Source organism: Oryzias melastigma, linkage group LG4, assembly GCF_002922805.2.
Source record: "Oryzias melastigma strain HK-1 linkage group LG4, ASM292280v2, whole genome shotgun sequence".
NCBI lineage: Eukaryota > Metazoa > Chordata > Actinopteri > Beloniformes > Adrianichthyidae > Oryzias > Oryzias melastigma.
Window position 1 is genome coordinate 18,277,776 of NC_050515.1, and position 25,684 is coordinate 18,303,459.

At 38.1% G+C, this 25,684-nt stretch overlaps 1 protein-coding gene across 3 annotated transcripts; it reads right to left on the reverse strand.

The window, feature by feature from the left end:
* Window positions 1–93: 93 nt before the first annotated feature.
* On the reverse strand, window positions 94–11,006 carry fxr1 (fragile X mental retardation, autosomal homolog 1). 3 transcript variants are annotated; one of them, XM_024279111.2, is made up of 18 exons: window positions 10,858–11,006; window positions 8,279–8,331; window positions 8,064–8,157; window positions 7,900–7,971; window positions 7,618–7,766; window positions 7,405–7,498; window positions 7,174–7,290; window positions 6,634–6,804; window positions 6,321–6,399; window positions 6,064–6,173; window positions 5,894–5,980; window positions 5,173–5,380; window positions 4,964–5,057; window positions 4,737–4,858; window positions 2,644–2,850; window positions 2,340–2,417; window positions 1,767–1,849; window positions 94–1,652 (listed from the first exon to the last, which is right to left on the reverse strand). In XM_024279111.2, the coding sequence occupies exons 1-18, from the start codon at window positions 10,906–10,908 to the stop codon at window positions 1,473–1,475; spliced, it is 2,049 nt and encodes a 682-aa protein (XP_024134879.1). In that variant the 5' UTR covers window positions 10,909–11,006; the 3' UTR covers window positions 94–1,472. The 3 variants fall into 3 exon arrangements, with proteins under 3 accessions (XP_024134879.1, XP_024134878.1, XP_024134880.1); XM_024279110.2 differs by having other exon boundaries at window positions 5,173–5,383; XM_024279112.2 differs by lacking the exon at window positions 2,340–2,417 and having other exon boundaries at window positions 5,173–5,383.
* Window positions 11,007–25,684: the final 14,678 nt, after the last annotated feature.

A 25,684-nucleotide genomic window follows, 5' to 3' on the forward strand; every position in this document is an offset into this window, starting at 1 on the left:
CAGAAACATGTGGGATGTCACAACTTTCAGTAGTTGTCATTTTTCTTAAGAGAAAAGCTTCTGGTTATCGCACATCTTAGTGTTTTTCTTTTGTTTTTTTGTTTTTTTTAAATACTGTACAAATTTTTTAAAAATAAATAATCCAAACAAATCAATTTCTTTAGAGAAACAGTCATGACCAGTTTCCAGCCAGCCAGTGTTGGAAGAACCATGAAAATGACATCGTCGTCACCGAAGCATGGCTTTCCAGAAACATCTCAGTAACCGGGAAGTCTTGTTCCTATGAGATTCTTTGTACCTGTTGGCACTAAAAATATGGGTGATAAGCTGAGGATTGTTCAAATTTCCGAGAGTTAAAAAAAAAAAAATCCTGTTACTAAACTACTTCATTTTCAGTTCTGAGATGTTTCTAGCAAACCAATACAATTCTGTCCAGCACTAAACAGTACAGACTCAACTACAATCAGCTTTAACAGGAAAAGGTTACGCTTCAGTGCAAAACAAAACTTTGTTTTTCCTTTCTAGACAGACTAATAACATTTCTATGATTTAAGTGGTTGCATAAAAAAACAAAAAGCAAAAAAAAAAAAAAAAAAGGAAGCAGCTAATGTCAACCCCCCCACCCCAAATAACATTAAGAGCAGACAGACCTGATTTTGGAAAAATGGCCCTGAAATACTTTTAAGGGTGTTCTGACTGTTTGCCTTCATCCACCTTCAGCACCATAAGAGACGACATTAAGCACAAAGCCCCCCCGGCCTGATGTAGTTCAAGCGAGGGCAAACAGCTTCCACACAGGTGAGTGAAATCATTTGGGATGGTGTGCAGAGCCAGGCAGCAACACGTTGAGTCTACTCTTAAGGCACGACAACTGATCACATGTGGGTTAATTATGCTCAGGTTTCCGACAGAACTGCTCCGCACTATAGTTCAGCTCATGCAAAATATGCGACTCACAAAAATGCCACTTCCAGTTTTTCAAAAGGACATGAGGAACTATTCGTCTGAAAAAGGGGGACATATTTCCACAGCTTTTTTTTTAGGTTTTTACCAAAAAAGGAAAAGAAAATGTGTTTTTTTTTGCATGCATACCACAGTGTCGGTACAAGTAGAATCCCTCAGCATAAAAAAAAAAATACATTCAGTTCATCCTCTTGAGGAAGAGTGGACTGAAATGTACAGTTTCTGTGTGTTTTTGACTATCTTTGGCAAGCTCATACAGGAAGAACTATCGTGTAAAAAACTGTATTTAAAATGAACAGTTGTACAGAGAAATGTGTAAAGGAGAGGTTACGTTTCAGAACTCAAGAAACTCGCACAGCAGAGAAAGTTTCAAATATTTGAGAAGTACAAACAGAACAGTGCTTGTTGAGTTTAAAAGTCGAATACGCTTCGAGGCTGCTTCAGGAACATGGAGATTTAAACAAAGTGCAGCCAGAGACGTTCAAATATTCAAAACCGTTTCCATCTGACTAGGAGAGTCCGTTGACAGCAGGTTGTGGGTTGGAGCCCCCCTTTTCAGACGCTTCTGGGGGGTTCTCGGTGGAAGACTTTGCAGCGTTGTTGCCCGTGCTGTCAGGAACACTGTTGGAGCCGTTGGTGGCTTCAGGGGCAGCTGGAGCGCTGTGCTCCGTGATGACGTCCACCCGGTTCTAAAGACGAAAAAGTTGTGTGAAACACAACAGGGGGATACAATTATTTATAAATGAAAATGTAAAATAATGACAGTTTTCAAATGAAAGCCCTTAATAAAGGTGAACACTCACCAAAGCTTTGCTTTTCTTGGTGTCCTTGGTGGGCATCTGTCTGCTCTGAGATTCAGACCGAGATATGAAGTCTGCAACCGTCACTGCAACAAAGACAACAGAAGTGAAAAATATTTTGTACTTTTAAGAACACAGAAGAATCTTGGTGACAAACTCTTTTATGGAGCTGAATAACAGGATAATCTGCTCCAAATGTTCCTATTTTTACGCGCTGAGTTCATGCAAATGAGTTAGTTGAACACAAACAGCCATGGGACTCCAAATGTGAGGAATTTCTACACCTGACCACAGACAGATTTTAAAAAGCAGCCACATCTGGCAGTTCTCAGAGTTGGAAATATTTAGGAAAAACAAAAAGGACTGTTAACTTTTCTAAGAAGCCACAATCAATCCGTTTGCACTGATAAAATTGAAGCAGCAGTCACACCAGCTAACACTAAATCTGAAACTTGTACTTGTAGCATTTTGTCAGTTTCAAAACAAAACACGAGTCAAAGCGAGGTTGCACAGTTACCAAACTGTGCTAGTAGGAGAGCTGACTTGCAGATGCCAGAAAGCTGTTGCCATGGTTACCTTGGTGCCGGTCCTCAGGCAGGCGGTTACGGCGACGGCGGCTACGATTGCGACGCTGCGGTTTAGCTTCTGAGTCATCTGGGATTTTAAGTCATCATAAAAGAGGGATTTGCACCATAATTATCTGTCATAATCAAACTGCTTCTTTTTAATGCTGAAACAGGAAACGAGGGTCTGCAGCGTGACAGCTATAAAAACATTTTTTGGCATTGTGTCTTGAAACCAAACACTGAACATGTTTTAATTTGCATGTCGATGAAAACCTGTAGTAAAAGGAGCTTCCAGACTTGTCAGAATTCCATACCTATTCCGTTTTCGCCGACTGAGGCGTTGTCAGATTCACTCATGCCGTCCATCATGGTGGCATCCTCGTCTGTTCTGCGCCGCCGAGACCTTCTGCGGCGGTTCGCAGGCAACAAGGACTCGCTGGCATCGGTGTCCGCTGTGTGGTCTGTCTCGGTGTTTGTCTCCAAAGCTCCATGGGAGTAGGTGTTCTCACGATCCCATGACCCTGCCGAGGAATTCACATGAAATGAACAAATATGTTGTGTTTACATGAGTGAGGAGAGAATTTCATTTTAGTTTTTGGTTTACAGCGTTTCCTCACTATAAAGGCGATTTTTTTCTCAGTGGACTGCGTTCTGCGTCCTAATTGGCTGTATACAACCATCAATAAATCTCCTCTGGGCTGTGTCTCCCGTACAGAATGCATTTATTTAGCCAAGTTTACATAAAGTTTACATCAAGTTTACATCAAAGCAGATCTTTGCTTTCAATCTATAATAGCAGACCTATTTCTATATGACGGTTGGAAACTTTGAGAGTTTAAACAAGAAAGATAAGTATGAAAGTGTTCATGTCTGTCTGAAAAAAAATGCATAAATTTTGTAGTGAAGGGATTAACAACAATAAAGGGGCCATACCATGAAAATTTCACTTTTTCAGGTTTAAAGTGCATTATACTGATCATTCCTCTATAAAAAATCCCAAAGCTGTATTTTCATTCGTTCATGCATTTAAGAGTAATCCTCTGAAAACGTGCACTCTTTGCAGCAGCCCCTCTCATACCCACGAAAATGAGTGAGTGGTATCATGCTGACATGAGCACGATGTGAATCCCCCCTCCGGGAAGTCTGTGCTGCAAGCTCCGCCCCCAGACTGCAACGAACGCACACCACCTTCTCCGTGGAGCTGTGGTGCCAAAGTAGTTTTCCCCTCCCAGAATGTGTATCCTAGCAGGGGAAAACTACCATGGCACCACACCTTTAGCAGCTACTCTTGGACCCATTTTTCGAGGTGGTCTCAGTTCGTTTTCAATCAGATTGAACTTCAGTTCATTCTGAGATTCCTCAGTCTGAATATGAAACGTACCGAGGGCGGAACAACTGAACCAAAATGGCCGCCGTACCCGACAGTCACGTGATGTAAACACGTTAGAGATGAGGTGATCGGTGAGCCGAAGACAAATGTAGAGCATTAGATTGTCATGTTAGCTGAAAGGAAATAATTAGTCCATATGTTTACTTGTTAGAACGTTTATTTTAACACCAAAAAATGTTTAACTCGCTTTTCTGTGTCATTACGTGGCACGCGCACAGGCTGCTGCGATGACGTCATCTTAAAAGCTCTATTGTAGTTCCAACAGAATTCTTTTAAAAACAATACCATAACACCACAACGATGAGACACGGAAACTCATTAAAATTTGGTCGGATGAATTCATACTCCATTAAACAACTATTAACGTGATCCAAATTGAGCCTACCAACAATCTACATGTCACAAACACTTATTAGCGTGTGTAACTGTACCCGTAGCGTCCCCAGTAACCGTCATGCAGGATTCCTCCACGGTACTAAAGCTGCAGTAAAAAGTGTTAAACCTGGCCTTCATACAGACGCTCAAAATCCATCAGCAAAATAAAAAGTTTAAATAAGTGAAAAATCCTGGCAAGCATTTGCAGACAGCAGCACATTAATCTTTCTCTTCTGCTTTGACCCCGCCCCATAGCTGCTGGCCAATGACTGAAGAGGTCTTTAGTCACATGGTTTTGTTTACAAAGTTTGGTCCGAAACAGAAAGCAGGCACGCTGAGGAAGCTCGGGGAGGCTCATTGACGGTCTATGGGCAGGCTCAAGGATGACGTCGGGAAATGGGTGGGACCGGCAAAGAGCAAAAGGCGGTGCCTCAGAGATTGAGTCGTTTTACTTCCGGTTATTAAAACGGTCCACAAAAAAAATGACAAATATTTCATAAAAAAATTTAAGAAAATCAAGGTATGACCCCTTTAAAACATCTAAAATTGTACTTCGTGGATTTTACCAAATGCAGGTTATTTTTAGTATGTCACTCCTAAGATAAATGAAAAACCTCTGTAGTTCAAGTATTTTATTTTTACCAGAATTGTTGCTGTACCCTCCTCTTCCTCCTCTGCCCCTTCCTCCTGGTCCTCCTCGACCTCTGCCAGGTCCTGGCCTCCTGCGACCGTCTCTCTGTGGCCGAGGACCTCTCTCCCTTTCTCTGCATGTCCAACAAAGCAGAAGTAACAGATCACACGCCCAGCCTGCAGAGGCATTTTAACTTCTGCATGAACTCAACTGGATTTGGTAAAAAACAGAGGCTTACCTCTCCTGGTCTTCTCCAGCCAGGGACCAATCACTGAGCTCATCCTTACGTTCTGACTCCGTCTCTGATGCGTTGGACTGCTCTGAGTTTGTGCCTGGATGCGCCAGAAAATGAGTAAAGTAGAGACACACGGCTCACATTTTTGTCTAACCTTCAGGGCCAAATAGTTTAGATGTTAGAATACAGTGATTCAATTATCAGAGTTTTACCATATCCAGTGTTGTAGCCTCTACGCCCGCGCCCTCTGCCGTTGTAAGAGCGGCTGCCATGCGAGGTTGACGAGGACGCATTGGCGCTGCCGTCTGCATTAAATCCTCCTCCTCTTTCCCCCCGCTCCCGATCGACTGGTCGGTGACCCTGGGTGATCTGTCGCAACTGTTCGTCGATCTGCATCCTCTCCAGACGAAGTTGCTCCACCTCCTAGAGAGAAGAAACAACACTGTAACTTTCAGAAGGAAAAAAAAAAAATCAGGCAAATCTGACATTTCCTAAGGTCATCACTGTTTATGCAGAACGCCTCATTTCCTGTATTCAGATTCTTGCTAGACTTCAGATCTCTTCCTTTAGACTCCTGAATCTGTGCAAGAAGCTCTACCATCTAATGCATTAAAAGCACAACACACCAATGTGGCGCAAAAAAGCCACACACAAAAGAGCAGCACAAGGGTATCTGTAAAGATTCATCTGTATTTATTCACAATGCTTTTGGATTTTTCTGATGATTTATTCTGCCAGTCAGACTTCAGAAGCACAAAGACACAAATAGACACCTGACCTGCTGAGGTGCATATGGTTTTTCACTTTTAAAAAATGCTTCTTACGAAGTATTGTTTAAATACATGGATCGTGTGGATGTTGCAGTGTAAATTAAAGTACTTTAAGTTGCCTGTATGAAAAATAGCATCAAAACAAGAATGTTTAGGATCTTACATTCAAATAGGAGATGTGGTACTCCAACAGAACCTGAACGTTGCTAATGCTCTCCTTAGTACCAACAAAGGTAAAAGGGACCATTCCCTGTAAAAATAAATAAATGAAATTCATCACATGTTAGAAAGCATAAATAACTTGAACAGAACTGCACTATAGCTTTAACTTACTTCCTGTCGTGGCTGCTTGTTGTCGTTGTCACCTTCTATCTTGACCCGTACCACTCCCGACTTGTCCACAATCTCCTGGATGACCTTCCCACTCTTACCAATCACTTTACCTGGAGACAAAACCACATACTGTATAATGAGACAGTGACCATAGGACATATAAAAATTCTACAGGACAAATAAAAATGAGACTTAAAATGAAATGCAACAAAATATATATATATTTTTGTTTTATCAACTCTTAAAAATTGACCTACCCACAAGGTTCCTCGGTACTTGCACAGAGTCCTCCAAGAACTCCAAGAAACCTCTTGCTTTCTTTACAGCCTCTACAGTCTGAAATAACATCAAATTACATTTTTTGTTAATATCAGTGCCATTAAGAACACCAATACTGGTATGACCACAAATATTACCCATAAATTTCACGATAAAAGAAGGAACTTTCCCTCCTTGTACATCCTTTCTAGTTTGATTAAATAGAAATTTCTAAAATGTAATATTTTTCTAATTAATCTGCAAAATACAGCAGATTTGAACTTTTTTTGGTTGAGTCACAGAGCAGCCTACCTCCCCGTAAATCCGGAAGGTGCCCGTCTCCTCATCCAGTTCGATGGCAGTGACACCCGGAACTTTCCGTGCTTGTTGGATGTTGCTGCCGTGGCTGCCGATGGCGAGGCCCATCAGGTCGAGTCTTACCGTGAATTCCTCTTGGAAGGAGGACACCAGCTGCCTCGAAGTCTGCACAAACAAATGACATTTCATCATTTTTGGTTAGATATGGGCTCATTCTAAAGCAGAAATCATTGAAATATTACTCATAAATACACCTTTTTGGGGTGACAACCCAAGTTTTTCTGTTAATTTTTATTTATTATTGTGATGCAATTTATACTTTATGCATACAACTTTAACATGATACTTTTTCTGTTATTGTAAAAATAGTCTATTAAGCAAAGCACTAGAGTTGTCACTGAAAACACCTAAATAATACTTTTTTTTTTATGCAATAAACGTGAATCAGCTGACTCTGAACCAGAGAAGAGCAGCTTTTCATATTGCCGTTAAACTCTGACATTAAAGGGTGTCATTTATTGTAAAACAACTGACCTCCAGGTGTTTTGTGGCCTCCTGGTTACGGGACATCAGAAGCAGCTTGGTTCGAAGGCTGCGCAGGTGCATGTCACTCAGTAAAGACACCCGCTTCACTGTTGTCTCATTGGTCGACTGACGGAGAAAGAAAAATGTAGAGCAAACATGGCAGAGGTACACTGAACTGCATCAAAGCTGAAATGATGGATATCTAAGTATTATGGAGAACTGACAGCTTATCATATTTACCACAATCACTAGTTGACTTGTTTCAGGACAGTATGAAATGCGACAAGCTCCCACAGCTTTCTTGAAGTCCTTGTGTGCATTCTCAGTCTGGCACCTATAATTCAGCAAAAATGCATTCCATATAATTTGTTATTTAAAGAATCTGTACTTCCTCACACATGACAGATGACTGTGGAATGCGAAGGTTATTTCCTAATGGTGGGGGGTACGTACGCTTCTTGTAGATCCTGAGGGACAGGAACAGTGCACTTGTAAAATGGGTTTTTGGAGAGGGGTTTGTTGGTGTTGACTGGGCGCAGACGCTCAAAGGTTACAATTTCATTGTAGGTGGCATCACAGGCTGCATACTCAATCACATAGAACTAAAGATAAACAAAGGCATAGTGTTTGGAAAAGCTAAACAATAATTTATTTAACAATTCAATGAAAAAAAGTGTTTTTTATTCAATTTTTTTTATATTACTGTGTAAAAAAACATTTATTGATGACACGTACATCACCCTTCATCATCCGAACTTTCCCCAACCACCAGCCACAAGGCTCCAGCTCATTGGCTCTGGATAAAATCTGACAGAAGATAGAAGCAGATAAAGACACAAAATTTCAAAAAGGAAGGAGAACAATTTAGAAGAAAAAAAAAAAGGATGTGCTTTTCTCACCTCCACCTCCTCGCCCTCTCTAATTTCATTCTTAGTGTCAGCAGGTGGTGGCAGTCTGACATCCTCAAAGGGCACCTGGCGTTCTGGCTGCCAACTGCAATGAAAGATTCTGATGTCAGACCTTGCTGAAACCATTACAAACTGCAGTCGAATGTTGGCATTCAGATCACAAGGTTTCCGAATTAAAACGTAGCAAAGTAGCTGGACATGCTTACTTGTTCTCAAAGGCAATGGTGAGAGAGTCATCGTGAATGTCTCTGACAAAGCCCTGGAAAATACACAAGTGAGAAATTATTTTTGTAACAAGTAAGTTGATAAGAGCTGTCATCTTAACAGGGTTGTGCAATCCTATGTCTCCTAATTTAGCAACCATCTTTCCTCAGATGTTAAAATGTGTTTCCGAACAAAAATATTTCACAAACATATAAAACGCTGGGTAAAAACAGATGTTAGTAATGGTCTCTGAAGTAATCTAATCACTGATTCTGTAATGTGGCCCACATAAAAGATGAGATGAGTGTAATGTTCACCATAGATACACTTTAATGAGAGACTTTAAAAGGTACAAAAAGAATCCAGCAAATCAAACTGTGAAATTTTAAAATAATTAATTTAAAGGTGCAGAAAATAAGTATTTATCTCCAACAAACAAGCAAGAATTACAACCCGTTTCTTCCTCTTAAAGAAGCTCAGCTATCCTCCATATATTGCCTGTGTTAATGTCATCTGTTTGAACCAGTTATGTGTATAAAAGACACCTGTCCACACCCTTAAACAGTCAGACTGCAACCTCTCCACCATGACCAAAGAGCTGTCAAACGACACCAGGGACAAGATTGTTCATCTGAACAAGACTGGGATGAACCAATCACCAATAAGCAAGCATCTTAGTTTTTAGAAAACTATACAAGATCATTGTCAATCTCCCTTCAGCTGGTGCTCCAAGACAGATCTCACTTTGTGGAGGAGAAATGAGCAAGAAATGAGCTAAGAACTGAACACGGGGAACTGGTCAATGACCTGGAGAGAAATGGGATCACAGTAATGAACCACTATGAAGCATGGGAGTGGCAACATCCTGCTTTGTGAGTACTTTTCTACAATGGGACAGGACAACTAAAGCAATAAACCATATAGAATTGGACCAAAGGGTTTCATTGTTATAAAGAGTTTAACAAGTTGCCAATTACCCTGGATATTTACATTTTATTATAAGAGAAGTCATTTGAAGGCTCACAAAAACCCACAAATACCATAAAGTTACATTGACATCAGAAAAACAATTAGCAAAGAAACATCCAAACAAAATAATAATGTTAAACCATAAATTCTGAGTAAAAACTATTCATGATCCACCTTACTATTTCAACTAGTTCAATTAAAATTAATGTTACCAATCTGCTTCTATATAATGCAGCATCTTCAGATAAAGAGTAAACACAGTTTCTTAATTTCTATTTTAGTCATACTGACAAGTGAAGGCACATAAAGACACTCGGAATGTGCTTGGTAGGACTTTAAGATATTTAAATATCCCCAAATGTTACACGTCCTTCAACTCATAAGAAAACTCAAGAAAGTAACCATTGCATGCTTACTCTTCTATCATTACTTGGTTAACTCTAGGTTGGGTTTACAATTTTCTTATTTATTTTTTTGCCCTGACTCAAATTTATCTACAAGTCATAAAAACAGATATAATATGACCCACTACTTCACTTTTATATCCTCAATATTTACAGCTTAATTACTGCAAATTCCCCCTTATGATTTCACTTTCATTTCAGAGTTCAGAAAGTCCCTACACAAGTATGAATAAGTCAAACTACACCAAATAAAATAAACAAACTTGTTTTGCAACATCTATAGTTAAATCGAAACCAACTAATTTTTACTAGAAAATATATAGCATAACAAAACTCATTTAACAGACCCACAGTTCCTTGGGTTAACTGTAATGTACCCTAGTTAAACTATTTTTAGTATCCTGTGTTGGTTTACAAAGTAGCCTGGCAAAAAGAAAACGTGTTCAACATTCTGTATCAAGGGAATTAGACTAGTAAATGGGGGATAGGATGGAAGAGGAGCTATGGAAGGAAGAAAAGGAGACTTTAGTGCCACTTCAGATTGCATGACTATAAATACACTGTAGTTCTTTGAAATGAGTGACCCCTCTCCCAGCCTGCCAGCTGCTCAGGATTGACAAGGAACAGCTGACTCGCATACGCAAATAGTAAAGATAGCCTGGGCATGATACATTCTCAGTGAATGAACAGTGGGAGACAAACGTGAAGCACGTGCAGGGAAAACCTAACGTCGAGACTTCAACTTGCTAAATGTGTACATTAAAGAAAATCGTCATATAAATGTACAAATGTTTAATGGCATTAAAGCACTTTACAACCGAACTAGGGCAACACAAACTGACGTCAACAGCCTAATAACCAGTGAGTGAGCTAGTAAGCTAACTTTTAGCTTACGAAAGCACCAAAAAAGTCCAATATGTTTGTTAAAAGCTACAATTCGAAACACGTCAGATACATTACGAACTAGAATATGTTTTCTGAATGTAACAATACTCGACGTAGTAATTACAAATAACGAATATTCACAAGCGACGTTAGCCTAGCCTGCTAATTTTGGCTAGCTCTGCTATCAGAGGCGTTTTAGCAAGCAGCAAAAAGAATTTAGAGCAAGATGAAACACACAAATCAGTCCGACAAGCTTAGGTTAACATACGAAACATTGTGTAAATGAGACAGCACCGAGGATACACGAATCCCCCAGTATTTACCTTGTAATAAGCGCCGCGAGAGCCACGGACCTCCACCGCCAGTTCTTCCATATTGGATACGCAAAGGATGCTGGGTCGACAGGTGTTCCATAAAGCCTAAGGTTTGGAGTTTTGGATAACACCTGTCTTTTGGCTATTGTGTGGAGAAATACCTCAAACTTTAAAATATGAACTGACAGCACAATTACGTTTTTGGGTCACTGTTTGTGAAAGCAATCTATGAGGTTTAGTCTGTTTTATTGTCACTTTTTTAAATATTAGAAAGCTATTGTTGTTCTTTTGTTAAGTAACTTTTGTGTTAAAACAACACAATTTAGTGTAAATAGACAAAGTGTTTTCATATTATCCATCTAGATCAGATAATTTTTTTAGGTAAAAAATATATTTTAAAAATGTTTTTAAAAAGCTATTAACTCGTTTGACTTTTATTTTGAATTTTCACATTTCTTTACCTCCCACATTGAAATGGGGAAATAAAAAAATCTTTACTAATACTACAGAATGCTATGACATACAAAGCCATAAGCAAAGTACACTTACAGCTCTGATAAGCTTCTACACCATCTTTTGAATGTCAGAATGAAATTTAAAAAAGTGATTGTTTGAAACTGATGCAAGTACATTAACGAATGATCCAACTGGCTTTTAAATGATCATTTAAAATCTACACCTTTAAAGTCCTAACAATGTTAGTTATGGTTGATGAATCAGAGATAACACAAAAATCATAAATATTTGACTGCCATGTTGGACCTTTATGTACAATTTACCAAAAACAATAGTATTTTACCAATATAAAATAATTTAGGATTATTATAAGGATCTAATTGATGAGGGATGTGACAATTCATTATAACAAAGATTTGTTTGATATTTGCAGATTAATACGATTCATAGTCAATCTTGGTCACCAACCTGAAATTGATTCAGGACCTCCATAGCTGAACATTCAACCAGTGTGACTCAGAGATAGACCTGCACTAGTGCATGTGAAGTTTTCCAGATTCCTAGTGTTTCTTGAAGGAAAATCAAGTTTAAATAAATATGTGCATGAACAAGCTAGTAAACAAGAATTGATGGCTAATCCATTCACATTTTAGTTTCTTAAAGTTCAGTCCTCTGTTGTTTTTTCACATTAAAATAATACAAGCTGAACAATAGAACATTCTATCACACTGTCTGGTCACATGTCACATTGCAAAATTCAAAGTGTTTCCCTGAATTACTCTGTGTTGATGGCTCAATCATTTTTTGCTGCCATCACGTTTGTTGTCTGCTGTGATGGCTCTTGGTCGTTTTCACATTATAGTAAAATAAGCCTGCCGTGTCTCAATTCAAATGGTATTTTCCAATATTGATTATTGATTGGTCTAATTTTTATATGATTTCTTGAAGGTATTGGTTGATTCAATTCTGCCTCAGACAGATTAGGAATTAAATGATTAATCAATTCATCAATTAATCAGTTAATCATCACACCCCTAATTCAAATGCTTCTATAATAACATCATGTTTCCATGTGACTTATTATAATTTACAATCATCTATTAGGAAGATACTTTGTCTATACCAGGAGTCTGCAACCTTCAATTCTGAAAGAGCCATTCAAGTTGATTTCTCACTGAATACAACCCACTAGGAGCCACAGTGTCTTCCTTCACACTTTAAAAAATAAGACATTGATTTCTATTGATGCTATTGTTACTACTAAGATAAACATAAATTAACTGTTGTTCATTTTGCATGAATAAACACAACAATTGCAGGAAAATCAGGAAAATAGCTTTTTTTTCCTTTTGACATAAATTCCTTTCAAAATAAAAGACATCCTTTCACATATGATCATCTCAGTGCAGCAAAAGTAGTAGTAGCAAGTGTAATGTCAGCAGTGATTTAAAAAATAATTTATATTACTGTTGGTGCATCTCTGACAGAAATGTAAATCTAACAAACCAAAATGAAATCAGAGCTAATTAAGTGACCCCTGACATATTTTTCGAACACTTAAAATTCCATCATTTTTAAAAAATAGAAAATTTGATTAATTATCCAGTGTGCCTTTATATTTTTTTATTTTTTTAGCACAGGACAGGATGCACAAAAATGTGTCAAAATGTTGTTTGACTTGTAAAACACGCTTTCTTTCAACTGTCTATAAATGAACTAAAATTTAAGCTAGTGTACTTTTTCCACCTTTACTATTTTCTAAATTATTACTTTATAGTTATTTTTTAAAATGTAGAAACCTTTTTAATACAAGAACTACAATGGAGGGGTAAAAAGCCACACGTGGCTCCGTAGCTGCAGGTTGCAGATCCCAGGTTTATACCTATGACACGATGGAAAATGCAGTGTACATAATAAAGTTATGCTAAAGGCTAAAATGACAAACATCTTCATTTTACTGCTTTTTGTCCTTAAAGGTGTTAATCATTTTTATAATAACAGGAAAATTCAATAGAATTTGAACATCTGCCTTGCTTTAACCACAAAGCTGTGATTTACCAAATTTAAAAATAAAATATATGTTTACAGATGTAAACTAAAGCAAACATTTTATATTTACTAAGAAATAATAAACATTCAATAAAATGTATAATTTTGCTCCATCTGCTGATTCTTGAATTTAATAGATCAAATGTAATATGGATGTTTGTTTGTTTTTAATTCACACTTATTTAGTCTCCTTATAGTTAAAATGAGAACACAAACCTTTGCATAAAGGGAATATTTTTAGGCTTCTCAGGTTTAAAAGACAAACAAAGATGAGATTTTTCACTCTGTACATCCTCACAGTAGGTAGTCAAGCAGAGGAGGTGCAAGATTATCTTTTTCAAACAGCCATTGTGACACCTAGTGGCCAAAAGATCTCATGGGAACTGCTGTAGGGATGTTCCATGAAGGTTCTCTTCACCATGAGACTCCACAGGGGATGGATCACAACACTTTCTATAAAATTTAATTTTTGCGAGAATTATACAAAAAATAAAGCTATAAGGCAATATGACCAAAACATAATTCCTGGATTTTTGACAGAAAAACATTTATTTAAGACATTTGTGAAGGGATACATGCAGTTAGAGGCAAAATATTCTTTAAAAATAATGTAATTGTGTCCAGATTTAAAACTGAAGACCTGAAATCTCCATTTAAATGTTCAAAAATATGCACAAGTGCATGTAATTTATTAGTATTGGTTCACTAATAATGACATTTTTCTACTAATTTATTTCTTTTTATTAGGAGATTGCATATTAACTAAATCACACATTTGTTGGCAAGAATGAATGCAACAAAAAGGAGTAGAATTTAGCATACAACAAAAGAAATGTGCTTATAATAAGATGTGCTGAGGTACATTTGTATGTGTTGTGGTACTGTGATGAGAGGTCAAAAAACTGCTCTTGCTCCATTTGCTATGCAATGTGTGTGTGTGTGGGTCTCTGTGTGTGTGTGTGTCTGTGGTGGAAATGCTTGGTCTGAAGACATTACCACAGATCCTCAGAGTCTGCCTGATAGTCTGTCCTCACGTTCTGATTTAAACCAGTTTACCAATTCCATTATGCTAAGCCCGAACACTGGTTGGGAAATGATGAACGATTATGTGAAACACATAATCTCCCTGCTGCACCATCACTGCAATATGACAGCCAAATTTCATTCATCCTATCCAATTTCTTCCTTATTTAAGGAAAGAAAATTACTGGTTCCAGTAATCAGATATGTAGCGAGGCTGTGTGCAGGAGTTAAGCCCACTCCCATTAGGCTTTCTGCTTTGCTCTGGCTGTATTCAAATACACTCACACATAAAAAAAGACAGATACACATGTTCCACATGTCTGACCCTCCTCAGTTCTCACATCCCCTTTCACCCATTTCAAGGACTATGATTTGGCCTTGATACATTCTCTACAACATCATCTGTTAGTGATGCCAGTTTGAAACACAGTCTCCTTTAAGTGGTTTAGAGAGCAGCAGGCAGTTCTCCTGCAGACTCCCACTTCAAGGTCCCCTCCTCTCTGCTCTGTCTTCTGCACCAAAACTGCCTTTTGAAACAACAAAAACATCATTTTGGAAATTAGGTCAAATTAGATAAGAATGCAGTCACGTCCTTGCGCTCGGGATAATCCTTCCAGAAGAATCAAAAGTAATGGTGGGATATGATTTGGCACTTAAATTCATTCCATCCTCTCTCAGTTTCTGTCTCAGTGGAATGAAATCACCAGCAAACAGCGTCTTTATTCTTTTTGCTAATACAGTCCGGTCCTCAGAAAGCTCCCAATATCACAAACAGGAAGATGAGTGTTGAGACTGTTTGTTCTTCTCCCCGCATGTCCAATTTCTCCCTCCAATAGGTAATGCATTACAGGCATAATTGAAAATTAGTCGTACATTTTTTAAAGGGGAATTTATCAAGCCTCATTGTTCCTGCGTGTCACCTCCAGGGCCTTTTTTGGAACAACGACCCCGGAGCGCCAAGAGGCTTTCTGTCTGCTCGGGCCCCGGCAGCGCTCTCCCTGCTTTGTCGCTAATTGTGGCCTCCTCTCCACTGAATTGTGATTCGCCTAAGAGAGCTTGTTGGCTCTATGCAATGAAGCTGCCGGTGACGCTCTCACCATTATCAAAGATACTCTTGATCTTTTCAAAAGCAGGAAATAGATTTTTTTTTCCCCAGCCCCTGTTCAATCACAGAGAGGGGGCTGGGAGGGAGAAGTAATTTGCAATGCGTCCATTAGTTCTTCATTAAAGCAAGATTAAATTGCACCTCAAATCACATCTGCCTTTTTCCAGAGTAAAGGGTGACAGTTTTAGGGCCAAAACTAATTACTAGTGCCAATGAATGAGAGAGGAAAACAGGGCTGTTTTTACATGAGATAGTGCGGCCTGTCATTATATTCAGACTAATTCCACTCTGCCTGCTCCCTTAATGAGACCAGAACGTCCTCACATCTCTCTCCTACTCTTTCTCTGTATCTGCGCGCACTCCAAATGTATAATTTCGATAGCACTTGGAGTTTGCATTAATTAATTTTTCTGCGAGACCTGCTACAAGTGCCAAATCTGTGATGTTCTGAATTATCATTTGGAGGGAGAGAAAAGGCACAGACGGGGAGGAAGTGACAGACAGACAGCAAGGGGCAAAAAGAAAGACAGAGCGAAGAAGGGGAGGACAATAAAGGCAAGATAAACACTTTAAACTTTGCGTTTGCTCGTGTTCATTTTTCTGCCTCTGTGATAAAAAGTCAAGTGATGGCCACATCAAAGGTTTATGTCGGATGACTTTGGAGAAAAACTGTAAACTTTATGACAGAGAAGCTAAAATACAAAAAGACTTAAAAAACTTCTTCAACCCAATTCTTAGGTTTTTTATATATTTTTGGGTCACTTATTTTAAATTTTAACCCAATTTATTTTTCTTCTTCCTGAGTTAAAATAAAAAAATAAATAAAGAAAAATATTAGTCCCTTTCTAACCTTTGGGTTGGGTTAAAAGCAACCAAACTTGGGTTATTTTTAGCTACAGAATTTTTAGTGTGCATGAAAATTTGAGGTCAGTTTTCAGGGTTCTTGAAAAGGATTCATGAAAAACTATTGAGATGTTCTTATCTGAAAATTGTATCTCACAGGAGACAAACAAATAGTATAAAATAGGACACAACATTTATAATCTATTTAATTTAAGGTCACAAAAAATACATTGACATGCCAAGGTTAGCCTTATTTTACAATTATATATTTAAAATGCAGCAACTCAAACTGATTTTCTGACGAGCAAACACAAAAAGTCCTTTTCATATATTTTCCTTAAAGGATTTGTAAAAATGGTGTCTGCTCAGTGATGGCCAAAGCGTGCACTTCTGCCCTGCAACAACACAAAACCTTACCTCATCAAAGCTTTCACAATGTCTATTTATTCTCTTACAGAGATATCAAGAAAAATTTGGTGGGAAAACACAAAATAGAAAGAAAAAAGATGGTTACCAGAAAGAAAAAGAAAGATATAACCAGTGTTTACCAAATACCAAAAATAAATACATATTGAATCAGACCATGGGGTTTGTAGCATAAATGCTCAATTCAAATGAAATAAAATTAGGAATGCAAGTTTGAGGCTCTGTGTTTTTATTAAATTAAATTTAAGTTGAGTTTCTACTAACTTTACCTGCATTCTTTAAATTTTTTGTCAAATTTCTCAAATTTATTTTTCTTCGTACAGACTGCGTTCCAACTCCTCCGTTCCGTCTTTCCTCCTCTCTTCTCAGCACCGACACACTCCCGTCTCTCTGAGGTTGAGGGTGGTTAGATTAGTCTAAGAGCTGAGCGCAGTCGAGTCTCACAAACAGGATTTAGCATGTTGTCTCACAGTGGCAGCTCTGCCTGGGATCGCATGGTACTGATGAGCTCCGGGGCATAACATGCTTATGGCAGATGCACTGCGATTTACAGAGCCAGGAGAAGTGCAGAGTACACCAACTTAACATGAGTGCATTTGTTAACAGTGCACAAAGTTGAGATGTTGGCACCTTTAAATGAGTCAACAATGTTGTGGGGCTTTACCTCTGCGCTGGGTATAAATCTCTTAATGCACCTTACAGGCTTTTCAGAGTTGCCAGCTGATTAGCCCTCTCAAGACGATTTTTGCCTTCCTTAAATTTTTTTTTTTTTACATACAGTGCATTTTTTTCTCACAGGGTATCAAACCTCCTTTCCTTGCAGAAAAAAATATATGCACTAGCACTAATTTTTTTAAGCAGAGGAATCACCCCTCTGGTTTCTGCTGAAGTGAGATTTAGCTGCAGAGACTGTGCCGGTTCCAGAAATTCAAACCTCATACCGTTCTAGGCTGGGCTTATCCTAAGCTTGTTAGTATGTGTGATGCTGGGACAGATAGGGACCTCTACATTACCATAACGCTGCTGAATTAACTATGATCTTCCACTGCACATGGGGGGAGAAAAAACTGGACCACAGAAGTTTGGCAATATGCTGTGCAGGACATTATGATAACATGCAATAATAAATGTTTATAATCTACTTAGTGGAGGGCCAGGGTTCAAATATGTTTCTATATTAGGCTTATTAAGACTCCCAAAGATTTTCCGTACCACCATCACGATAGCTGAGGAAAATATGCAGACTGAACCAGAAATGGGAATAAAAAAATAAAAAGGTTTAAAACGATTAATTAAAACGGAGATATGTGATGATTTTTCCTAAACAGAAACACTGCAAGTCTGGGTTGCAGCAAACAAAAGGTTTCCTCAGAGGCACTGAAAAAAAGAGAAGTTTGAGCTCCTATATTAACAAAAAAGTAGTGGTTTTATTTGGATTATACATTATACATATTTAGATTTATTCACACAAATTAGAGGATAAAACAAGTTAAAAAAACACTTTTTTTTAACATAAATAACATTTCCCATGAAGAAAATTGCCTAAACTTAAATAAATACTCATATTAAAACAATTTTATGCTATTCTAGTTCTGTGCTGAATAAGTAGGATGCTTAAAAGCTTTAATGTACTGCAAGAACTTTAACAACAGTTTAAAAAATAATACTGCATTGCTATTATTTATTGTCTTAATGCTTTTTAGCACAAATATGAATTAATTTAATTTTTTAAATATGTTAAATATGTCAGAGAATTATTTCAGACATTTCAATCCATCCAATTTTGGCTAAAAATAATACATTTACAAAATGCCAAACTGCATAAAAATGTACAAAAGGGTCCAAACTTTGCTCATTTAAATGAACAATCCAAAGCGCTGCTGTCACTGTTCCCCCCTCTGACCTCCAGTCTTAATCTGACTTCTTTGGAGAATGTTTCTGCCCAAATACCAAAAGTCCTCTACACATCCGAGACGCATTAGACGATACACTCCTAAAGCATTCTTATTATGCTGCTCGTCTTATTTTGATAAACAGTAATTTGGTGTCATGGGGGGACAGTAAAGACTGAATGGGACTTGTCTGTCTATCTGCCTCTCTGCCATTCACACCCTTTCTCTCCTGGGTTAAGACTCTCCTCTCTTCCTCTATGTTGACACATATACATATCACACACCAGGATTAGTATGATGGCGACTGTAACAAACCTCTCTTTAAAAAAAAGAAAAAGAAAGAGAATAAAAGGGGGAAGCGTGGTATTTTATAGTGGAGGTGCCCAGCCAGAAAATAGCATACTTAGACAACAATAGCATGGTAAGTACCTTAGCAAAGGATCAGCGCTGGCAGAGTGAAACACATTACAAAACAATGGCTGACTGCCTGCCTGCTTGGCTGCTTGGCTGGCTGTCAGGAGCTGTGGAGCTGCCATGCTGTTATTTGTCACAGGAGAGAAAAGAGACACACATCATCATCATCTCGCTCTTCATCACCGTAAACACTGGTGTGAATGACTGGTCACAGAGAGCCTAATCCGGCCTGCACACACTGTGATCCCCTCGGCAAAGCCGGGCGTTGGACGTCGCTCCTCAGCACGACAATGCAGATGTGCAGATTTTACAACGGGGAATATCGATGGTGTGTGATCGTTAGTGGCAAATTTGGATCTCAAATTTGTATATAATGATAACAAAACATAAAAAAGAACAAAATTTAGAAAAATAAGTTTATTCGTCCACCAATATGCTCCCAATACTTTGTGACAGCATCCAAAAATGCTCGTTATCAATAAAAAAAGTATGTTTGAGAATCCAGATTGGTGAAATGTGATGCAAAAAAAAAGTGAAAATTAAAATTGAAATCTAAAAACTCTTAATTAACTAAATACTGATTTACCCTTGTGCTGTCCTAGGTATATTGACATTGAGAGTGGGGTCGTCAAGCGCGCTAAACTTTTATTTTTATTATTTTTAATTTTCAATGGTGTCCATGGCGGACATGAAAGCTTGTCCACCTTCATCCACATTTGTCATGGGATGGATAACACGTCAATGTAAGGCTTAGGTCATCTGGACCCTATAAGATAGCATAAGGGTTCAAATGTACCCTTTAGTCTAAAACCTATGGGAAAAGGTAAACTACATTCAGTAAAAATGTAAAACAAATTAAAATAAAGGGCAATTTTAAATAAAAGACAGATAATCCTGCATCTAACTTATGCTAAAATAACAAAGAATATCCACCACATGTTAACCTTCCATATCATGCATTCAAAATTGTACATTTATATTCCAATATTTTGATAGGATCTAAAACAGGAAGTGGAATATATTGTGGTTTTATTATTGCGCCAATAATGAGAAGAGATTGTTTAATGCCAGTTAAAAGAGGAAAAGTGCTTCTGTAAAGACGCAGGGGTGGAGGGGGGTTACTAATGATATAAGAGCGAATGTTGGAGCATCTCCTGGAAATCTGGCAGAAATCCTAATGTCGCTCCTGTCCTTTTTTAATGCAAACCAAATGAGCCGGCACTGTAATAAGAAGCTTCCCAGAATTAGTTTCCGTTTGCAGAAAATTGCAAAAAAAAACTGGTACCTTTATCTACGTATTTCACTCTAGCATAAGCAATAAAAAAAAAAAGAGAAAAGAGGGAGAGACCCTCCTCTAACATTATTTGGATGACGTGCCATCAGTAGCAGCAGCAAAAAATAACATTGTGCAAATTCTATGCATGTTAATGATAAATAGGAATCCACCTGCTCACAGATAAAATGAGTTTAATTTCCCCCCCACCCACCCGTGCACATGTGCCTGCCTGGCCTTTTAGAAATTACTTATGCACAGCTATTATTAAAATAGGGCCAGAGCAAATGAGAAAGGAGCGCTATCTCTGGAGAGAGTGGCTGGGTTTAGACTGCTGCTTCCAGGACTCTCCTCTTCACACAGTCAGCGTTTCTTCCTCACGCGTGTGCGTGCACGCGGCAAACACACACCGGCAGCTTGTGCAGACACACCTCAGCTTTGGTGGTGGCAGCTCTGACCCCCATATTTACAAAATTAACCCAAATCCTTCTGGAATTGTAATGGAATTTGCCTGCTTTTTGGGGGGGAGAAGTTGTAATTTGCATGAGTCTCTGTGTGGATGTTTAAAAAAGTATACCAGTAGAGGAAGAGTAATTTGAAGGTGCTTGCATCTTCAGAGTAGCTGCTTGTCAAAAATCAGTACTAGGTGTTGACTGGAATATATATGAACGCACGGACAAAGGCAGAGGGAGGGGAAAAAATTGGGAAAAGGCATGGAGGAAGGTGTAAAAGAGGTCAGAACAGGAGTGTCGCTGTTCAAAGGGCTCTGTATAGTCTCCGCCACCCCTGCTCCATTAGTAAATCAACAGATTCCTCTCATCTCTCACTCTGGCCTTGAACACTTTCAGAGCATTCATCCTTTTTCATCCACGCAGGCTGAAGGATGTTCTGATGGCCAGCTGCACAACCTCTCTCCTACCTGAACCCTTGCCTCCTCTGATTCAATAATGACTGAGAGAGAAGGGAGAAAAAAATGAGAACAAAACTCATTATGGTAAGGGGGAAAAAAAGAAATTGGAAGTGCACTGAGCACTCAAAGGTGACATCCTGACATTGTAGGAAATTAAAAACTGCCTCGTCTGGAAACATTAGAGCGTTCACCTGTCGAAACAGAACACGGAAGACGCCATCTTTTTAAGCTTCCTTGCCTTTTAAAATTCAATTTAGGACAATGCATTCAAAAGTAAAAGCAAATGTTCCTGTAGGCTTTGGTAGGAATGAGCAAACTTTAATTTTACCAGGCTTTGAGGAGGAGCAGATGATGCTCAGAACAATGACGCGTGCATTTGTTTGCATTTAGTCTTGGGACTCCCCGCTGTGTGTGTGCTTCCTAATGACTGCTCACTGGGAGTGAAAACAGCCCCTGGGGGAGCATGTTAGGCTCTAATAAATGAGGTTACTTCTACTTCACACACTCTCAGGGCAGCAATTATGTCAAAACAGTATTTTCAATTGTAACTGGAAAGAATATTTCTTTCCTCTCCTCCTGCTCTTTCAGGAGCTCAAATTACCATGTGGCCTTGACGGTTTTTCTCCATATATCCTGTGCTGTAATTTACAAATACAATTGTTATTATTATAGCGTGAGGACAGTAAGGAATGCATATTATTGGGTGGACAAACTTCAGTTTGTGATGCGTGCTCCAAGATTCAGGATATATTTTTTTTCTACTTCTGCTGCAGTTTATCAAGCAACGCCCCTTCATGGCGTCCCAAAGTCAGAATCTACTGCAGTAATTTGATTTAGGTTCTATTGGATACCATTCTGGAATTCAATATTATGTTACCACAAATAATTTGTGACGGAATCTCTGCAGATTTTTTTTTAAAATATTTGGTTTATTTGTATTTTGCCTTGTAAAAGTCTGTCCTCTGGAGATGATGAGAATCAGCGTTATTTGCAAATCTGACCATTGACACAATGAATGTTTCTGTTAGCACCTTTCAACTCAACTGTTTTACCTCTGAAGTTTCAAAAACAATGAACTTTTTTAGCACTTTGAGCTGTCAGTGAAGAAAGCACAAACTCATGAATGTAGAGCAGCCTCTACTTAATCTGAAGAAAAATGTATTTATTACATTGAATTAAACTTTATTTAAACCAGTTTTGTCACTTGATTATGCAGAATTCATTATCAATTTTGTGTATATTTTATCTCAAGCCACATATATAGTGTATATATAGTTTTTAATGTAAGCATCTATGATTTTACAAATGAAAATTCCGCCTTTGTTTAGTTTAACAGGTTTTTGCAACTAAACAAAATCGATTCCAGAATGGAAATTTGACTAATAAACTCAAATGTGTGTGAATTATTCTGATTCTGAAATAAATTGAAATGATGAGCTTGTGAAATTGAATAAATGAAATGTTCGGTAGTGAAACTCAGCTCTAAAGATCCTCTGATTTAGCTTTAGCTTTCCATCGGGAACCAAGTCAAGAGTCAGATGGTCATAAAAGAATCCTTTCCTTCATCTTTTTCCCACTGCTGTCAGTTTTAAACACCTTAACCAAATTTATAACCCTGAGTGTTGCCCAAAAAAAAAAAAAAAACGTGTCAAAGAATTCCATTTTGCTTTTTGGACTGTGGTGCAGATTAACCTTTGAAGGAAGCTCTGAGATCATCAGATGCTTTGCAAACAGGTACATAACTGATTTTTCCCATTTTAGAAAAAAAAAAGAAAAATATTATAACAACTTTAATGTTTAACGAGACGCAAGAGATGCTGAGGCAGGTTTGTAAGGCACAAAAGTAAACAAAATACTCCTCGTCAGACAGAGTTCTTTAATGGGTTCCTTATATAACAACAAAAAAAGCTAATTTCATCAAAATCCTTCACTAATTATTGTTAAATGATGCAGTCAACAAAAACACCAGGACCTGAACACCCTCTCCATACATGTACTACCACAAATACCCAACCTGCAGGAGAACAGCCGCACTAAATCAGAATTCACCCTCTGATCATGTGACAGAGTGACAACAATGGCTACTAAAATTCTAAGAATCCGTATGAAAAAATTGTAAAAAAAAAAAAGTTGTGCTACGCTGAAAGGCTGCTATTCATACTCGATAAATCACTCATTCTTATAGCTGATTTTTGTAATATAGATTCTTTAAAGACTGCACTTTTTGCTACCCAAAAACAACTTTTCATTTGTGCGTTTTATGCTACTTTCCTGTGATTAAACAACCTCCCCGTCGGCTCTTGGAGGCCATCCTGCAAACAGAAATAAGCGCTTGCTCCACTCTGCTCTGCAGGGTTAACATAACAGAGCAGGTGTTTGCTTGATGTATTGATTCTCTGCAGCCCAAGACAGGAGGAGTTCCAGAAATTGTAAATATAAGAAAATGTGCTTTTCTGTGGAGGAACTTTGAGTTCCTGCAGAGTGTTTTGACAGCACAGAGGCGAAGGCCCGCGACAGCGACGGAGCTGAGAGCCTGAGTGAATGGCAGCCGAAGACCGTACACCTTTAAATTCCTCATTACCCACTAACACATGGACACCACGTCCACTCCTATTCCATTACTTGCTCATCTGTATTGTCATGCTCCGGGAATTCAATGTAGTGCCTTTTATTGTAGAAAATGAAAAATGTCTTTTTCCGCTTCTCTCCCCCTGTCTCCTTTCCTCTTCTAACACTAATTTAAAATGTCTCATCTCCCTCTGCGTGTTCAACAGTCTGATTGCCTCAGTGCTGAAGAAAGAGGCCTAAGAGGAGGAATCCCCTTCTCTTTGTAAAAGGAGTCCAGGTGGGAGCAGAGGAGGGGGGTGAATGGAAGCTGTGAGAATCTGCAGCTTCATCAGAGTCGGTCAAGCAAGGAAAAAAAAAAAAAAAACTGCTACTGCTGACCTCCACAACTAGTTCACGGACCTGAACCTTCAAGGACTGCGGGTCCATTTTCTCTTTTTTCCCTGCAGTGGTCATAATGTCTCCTCCTCCTCACCTTGCCCTTTCTTTCTTTTCTTTCTTTTGCTCAGCTTACTGTAACAATGCAGGATCAGGATATAACTTCCCAGAGAATGGAAGTCCTTCAGGTATGCAGAAAAGGACAATTGCAGGTTTATGGACTCTGGAAAATAGGCATAAAATATGTAGCCTTATTATCTCAGAGAGGAAAAAATACTTATTTGCAAACAATTTAACTGGAGAAGTTTGCACCACCTCAGTAAATCTTTTAATTTGTGTGAAAAAAAGACTTTAACAGTATTTAGAATGCAAATGAAAAAAAAAGCAGAAATAAACTTGTAGTTTATATGCTTTCCTAATGCTTCAACTTAGCTGAACATCAACATGAAGCAAAAATAAAAAGCTAAGCAACAGCTTAGATCCACTGTAGCAGCAAAAACTTTTGAAGTGCATCACTTTGTGTGGAGAAGCTTTGATCCTTTCACCTTTACAATGCTGCTTTGGTTTATTGAGGCACAATAACAGAGCTCATTTTAGAGTCCCATCACAGCAGGTCGCTGTGTTTGAGGTTCAGACTGGGAAATAGCAGAGATTTATCACTTTTTTTTTTTAAGGAAGTGACAGAAAGTTTCCAAAAGCTTGTTTCAGAAATTGGTGAGTGGATTTGGTTGAAGTGCAGTTGAGTTGATGCTAAAGGTATAAGGAATGGTGTGATAAGCCCTAAAATTAGTTCCAGACAATTTTCTTTAATTCAGTTTTGCTTCAATAGTTAAAAAAAAGTATTTTTAAATTAAAATGTCTGGTCAAATGCAAACTGTGATTTCTTTTATATTTTCTTTTTAATTCTTAACTCCCCTCAAATTGCTGATCAGGACAAAATTGTGACTTTTGTTAAGTTTGTTTACCAGCAATTAAAAAAATAATGCACAATTACGTCCCTAAAAACACAAATTTGAACTTAAATAAAAATCTAAACAACTGTTATACAATTTAAAAATCCCAAGCACTCTACAGTTGTCATACATAGAAAACAAAGCCTTAACCGAAAAAAGTTTTTATGACACCTGGTTGTACATTTATGTTGGAAATTGCTCGGTGTTTTTGAGGAAACACATCATGAACTTCCTGGTTTGTGTACAAATTGGTAAAAGAAAACACACAGAGAGATGTGTGAAACCAACAACCCGACAAATAATCTGCTTCAATAGAAATCTGCTGACCATCAGCTCATTGTGAGGCTTTTTTAGACTCACAGCAACTGCAAATTATCCCTTTAACTTCATGTTATTCAAGATAAGCTCTCTAAACACAATTTACCAAAAAAAAACTAAAGAAAACAAGTTTAATTTTATCTCTATAAGACTTTTTTTTTACCTTTCTATCTTTGGTTATTAAAAAATATATACTTGTAGTGCAATAGTTGGAAAATATATATTTTTTAC

Excerpts from the sequence above, each read along its gene's own strand:
- fxr1 (XM_024279110.2), bottom strand. The coding sequence starts at position 10,908 with ATGGAAGAACTGGCGGTGGAGGTCCGTGGCTCTCGCGGCGCTTATTAC. Across the intron at positions 7,291-7,404 it reads CAAGTCAACTAGTGATTGTG|TCGACCAATGAGACAACAGT; the intron begins GTAAATATGATA and ends TTTCTCCGTCAG. Across the intron at positions 4,859-4,963 it reads GCTGGAGAAGACCAGGAGAG|AGAAAGGGAGAGAGGTCCTC; the intron begins GTAAGCCTCTGT and ends TTGGACATGCAG.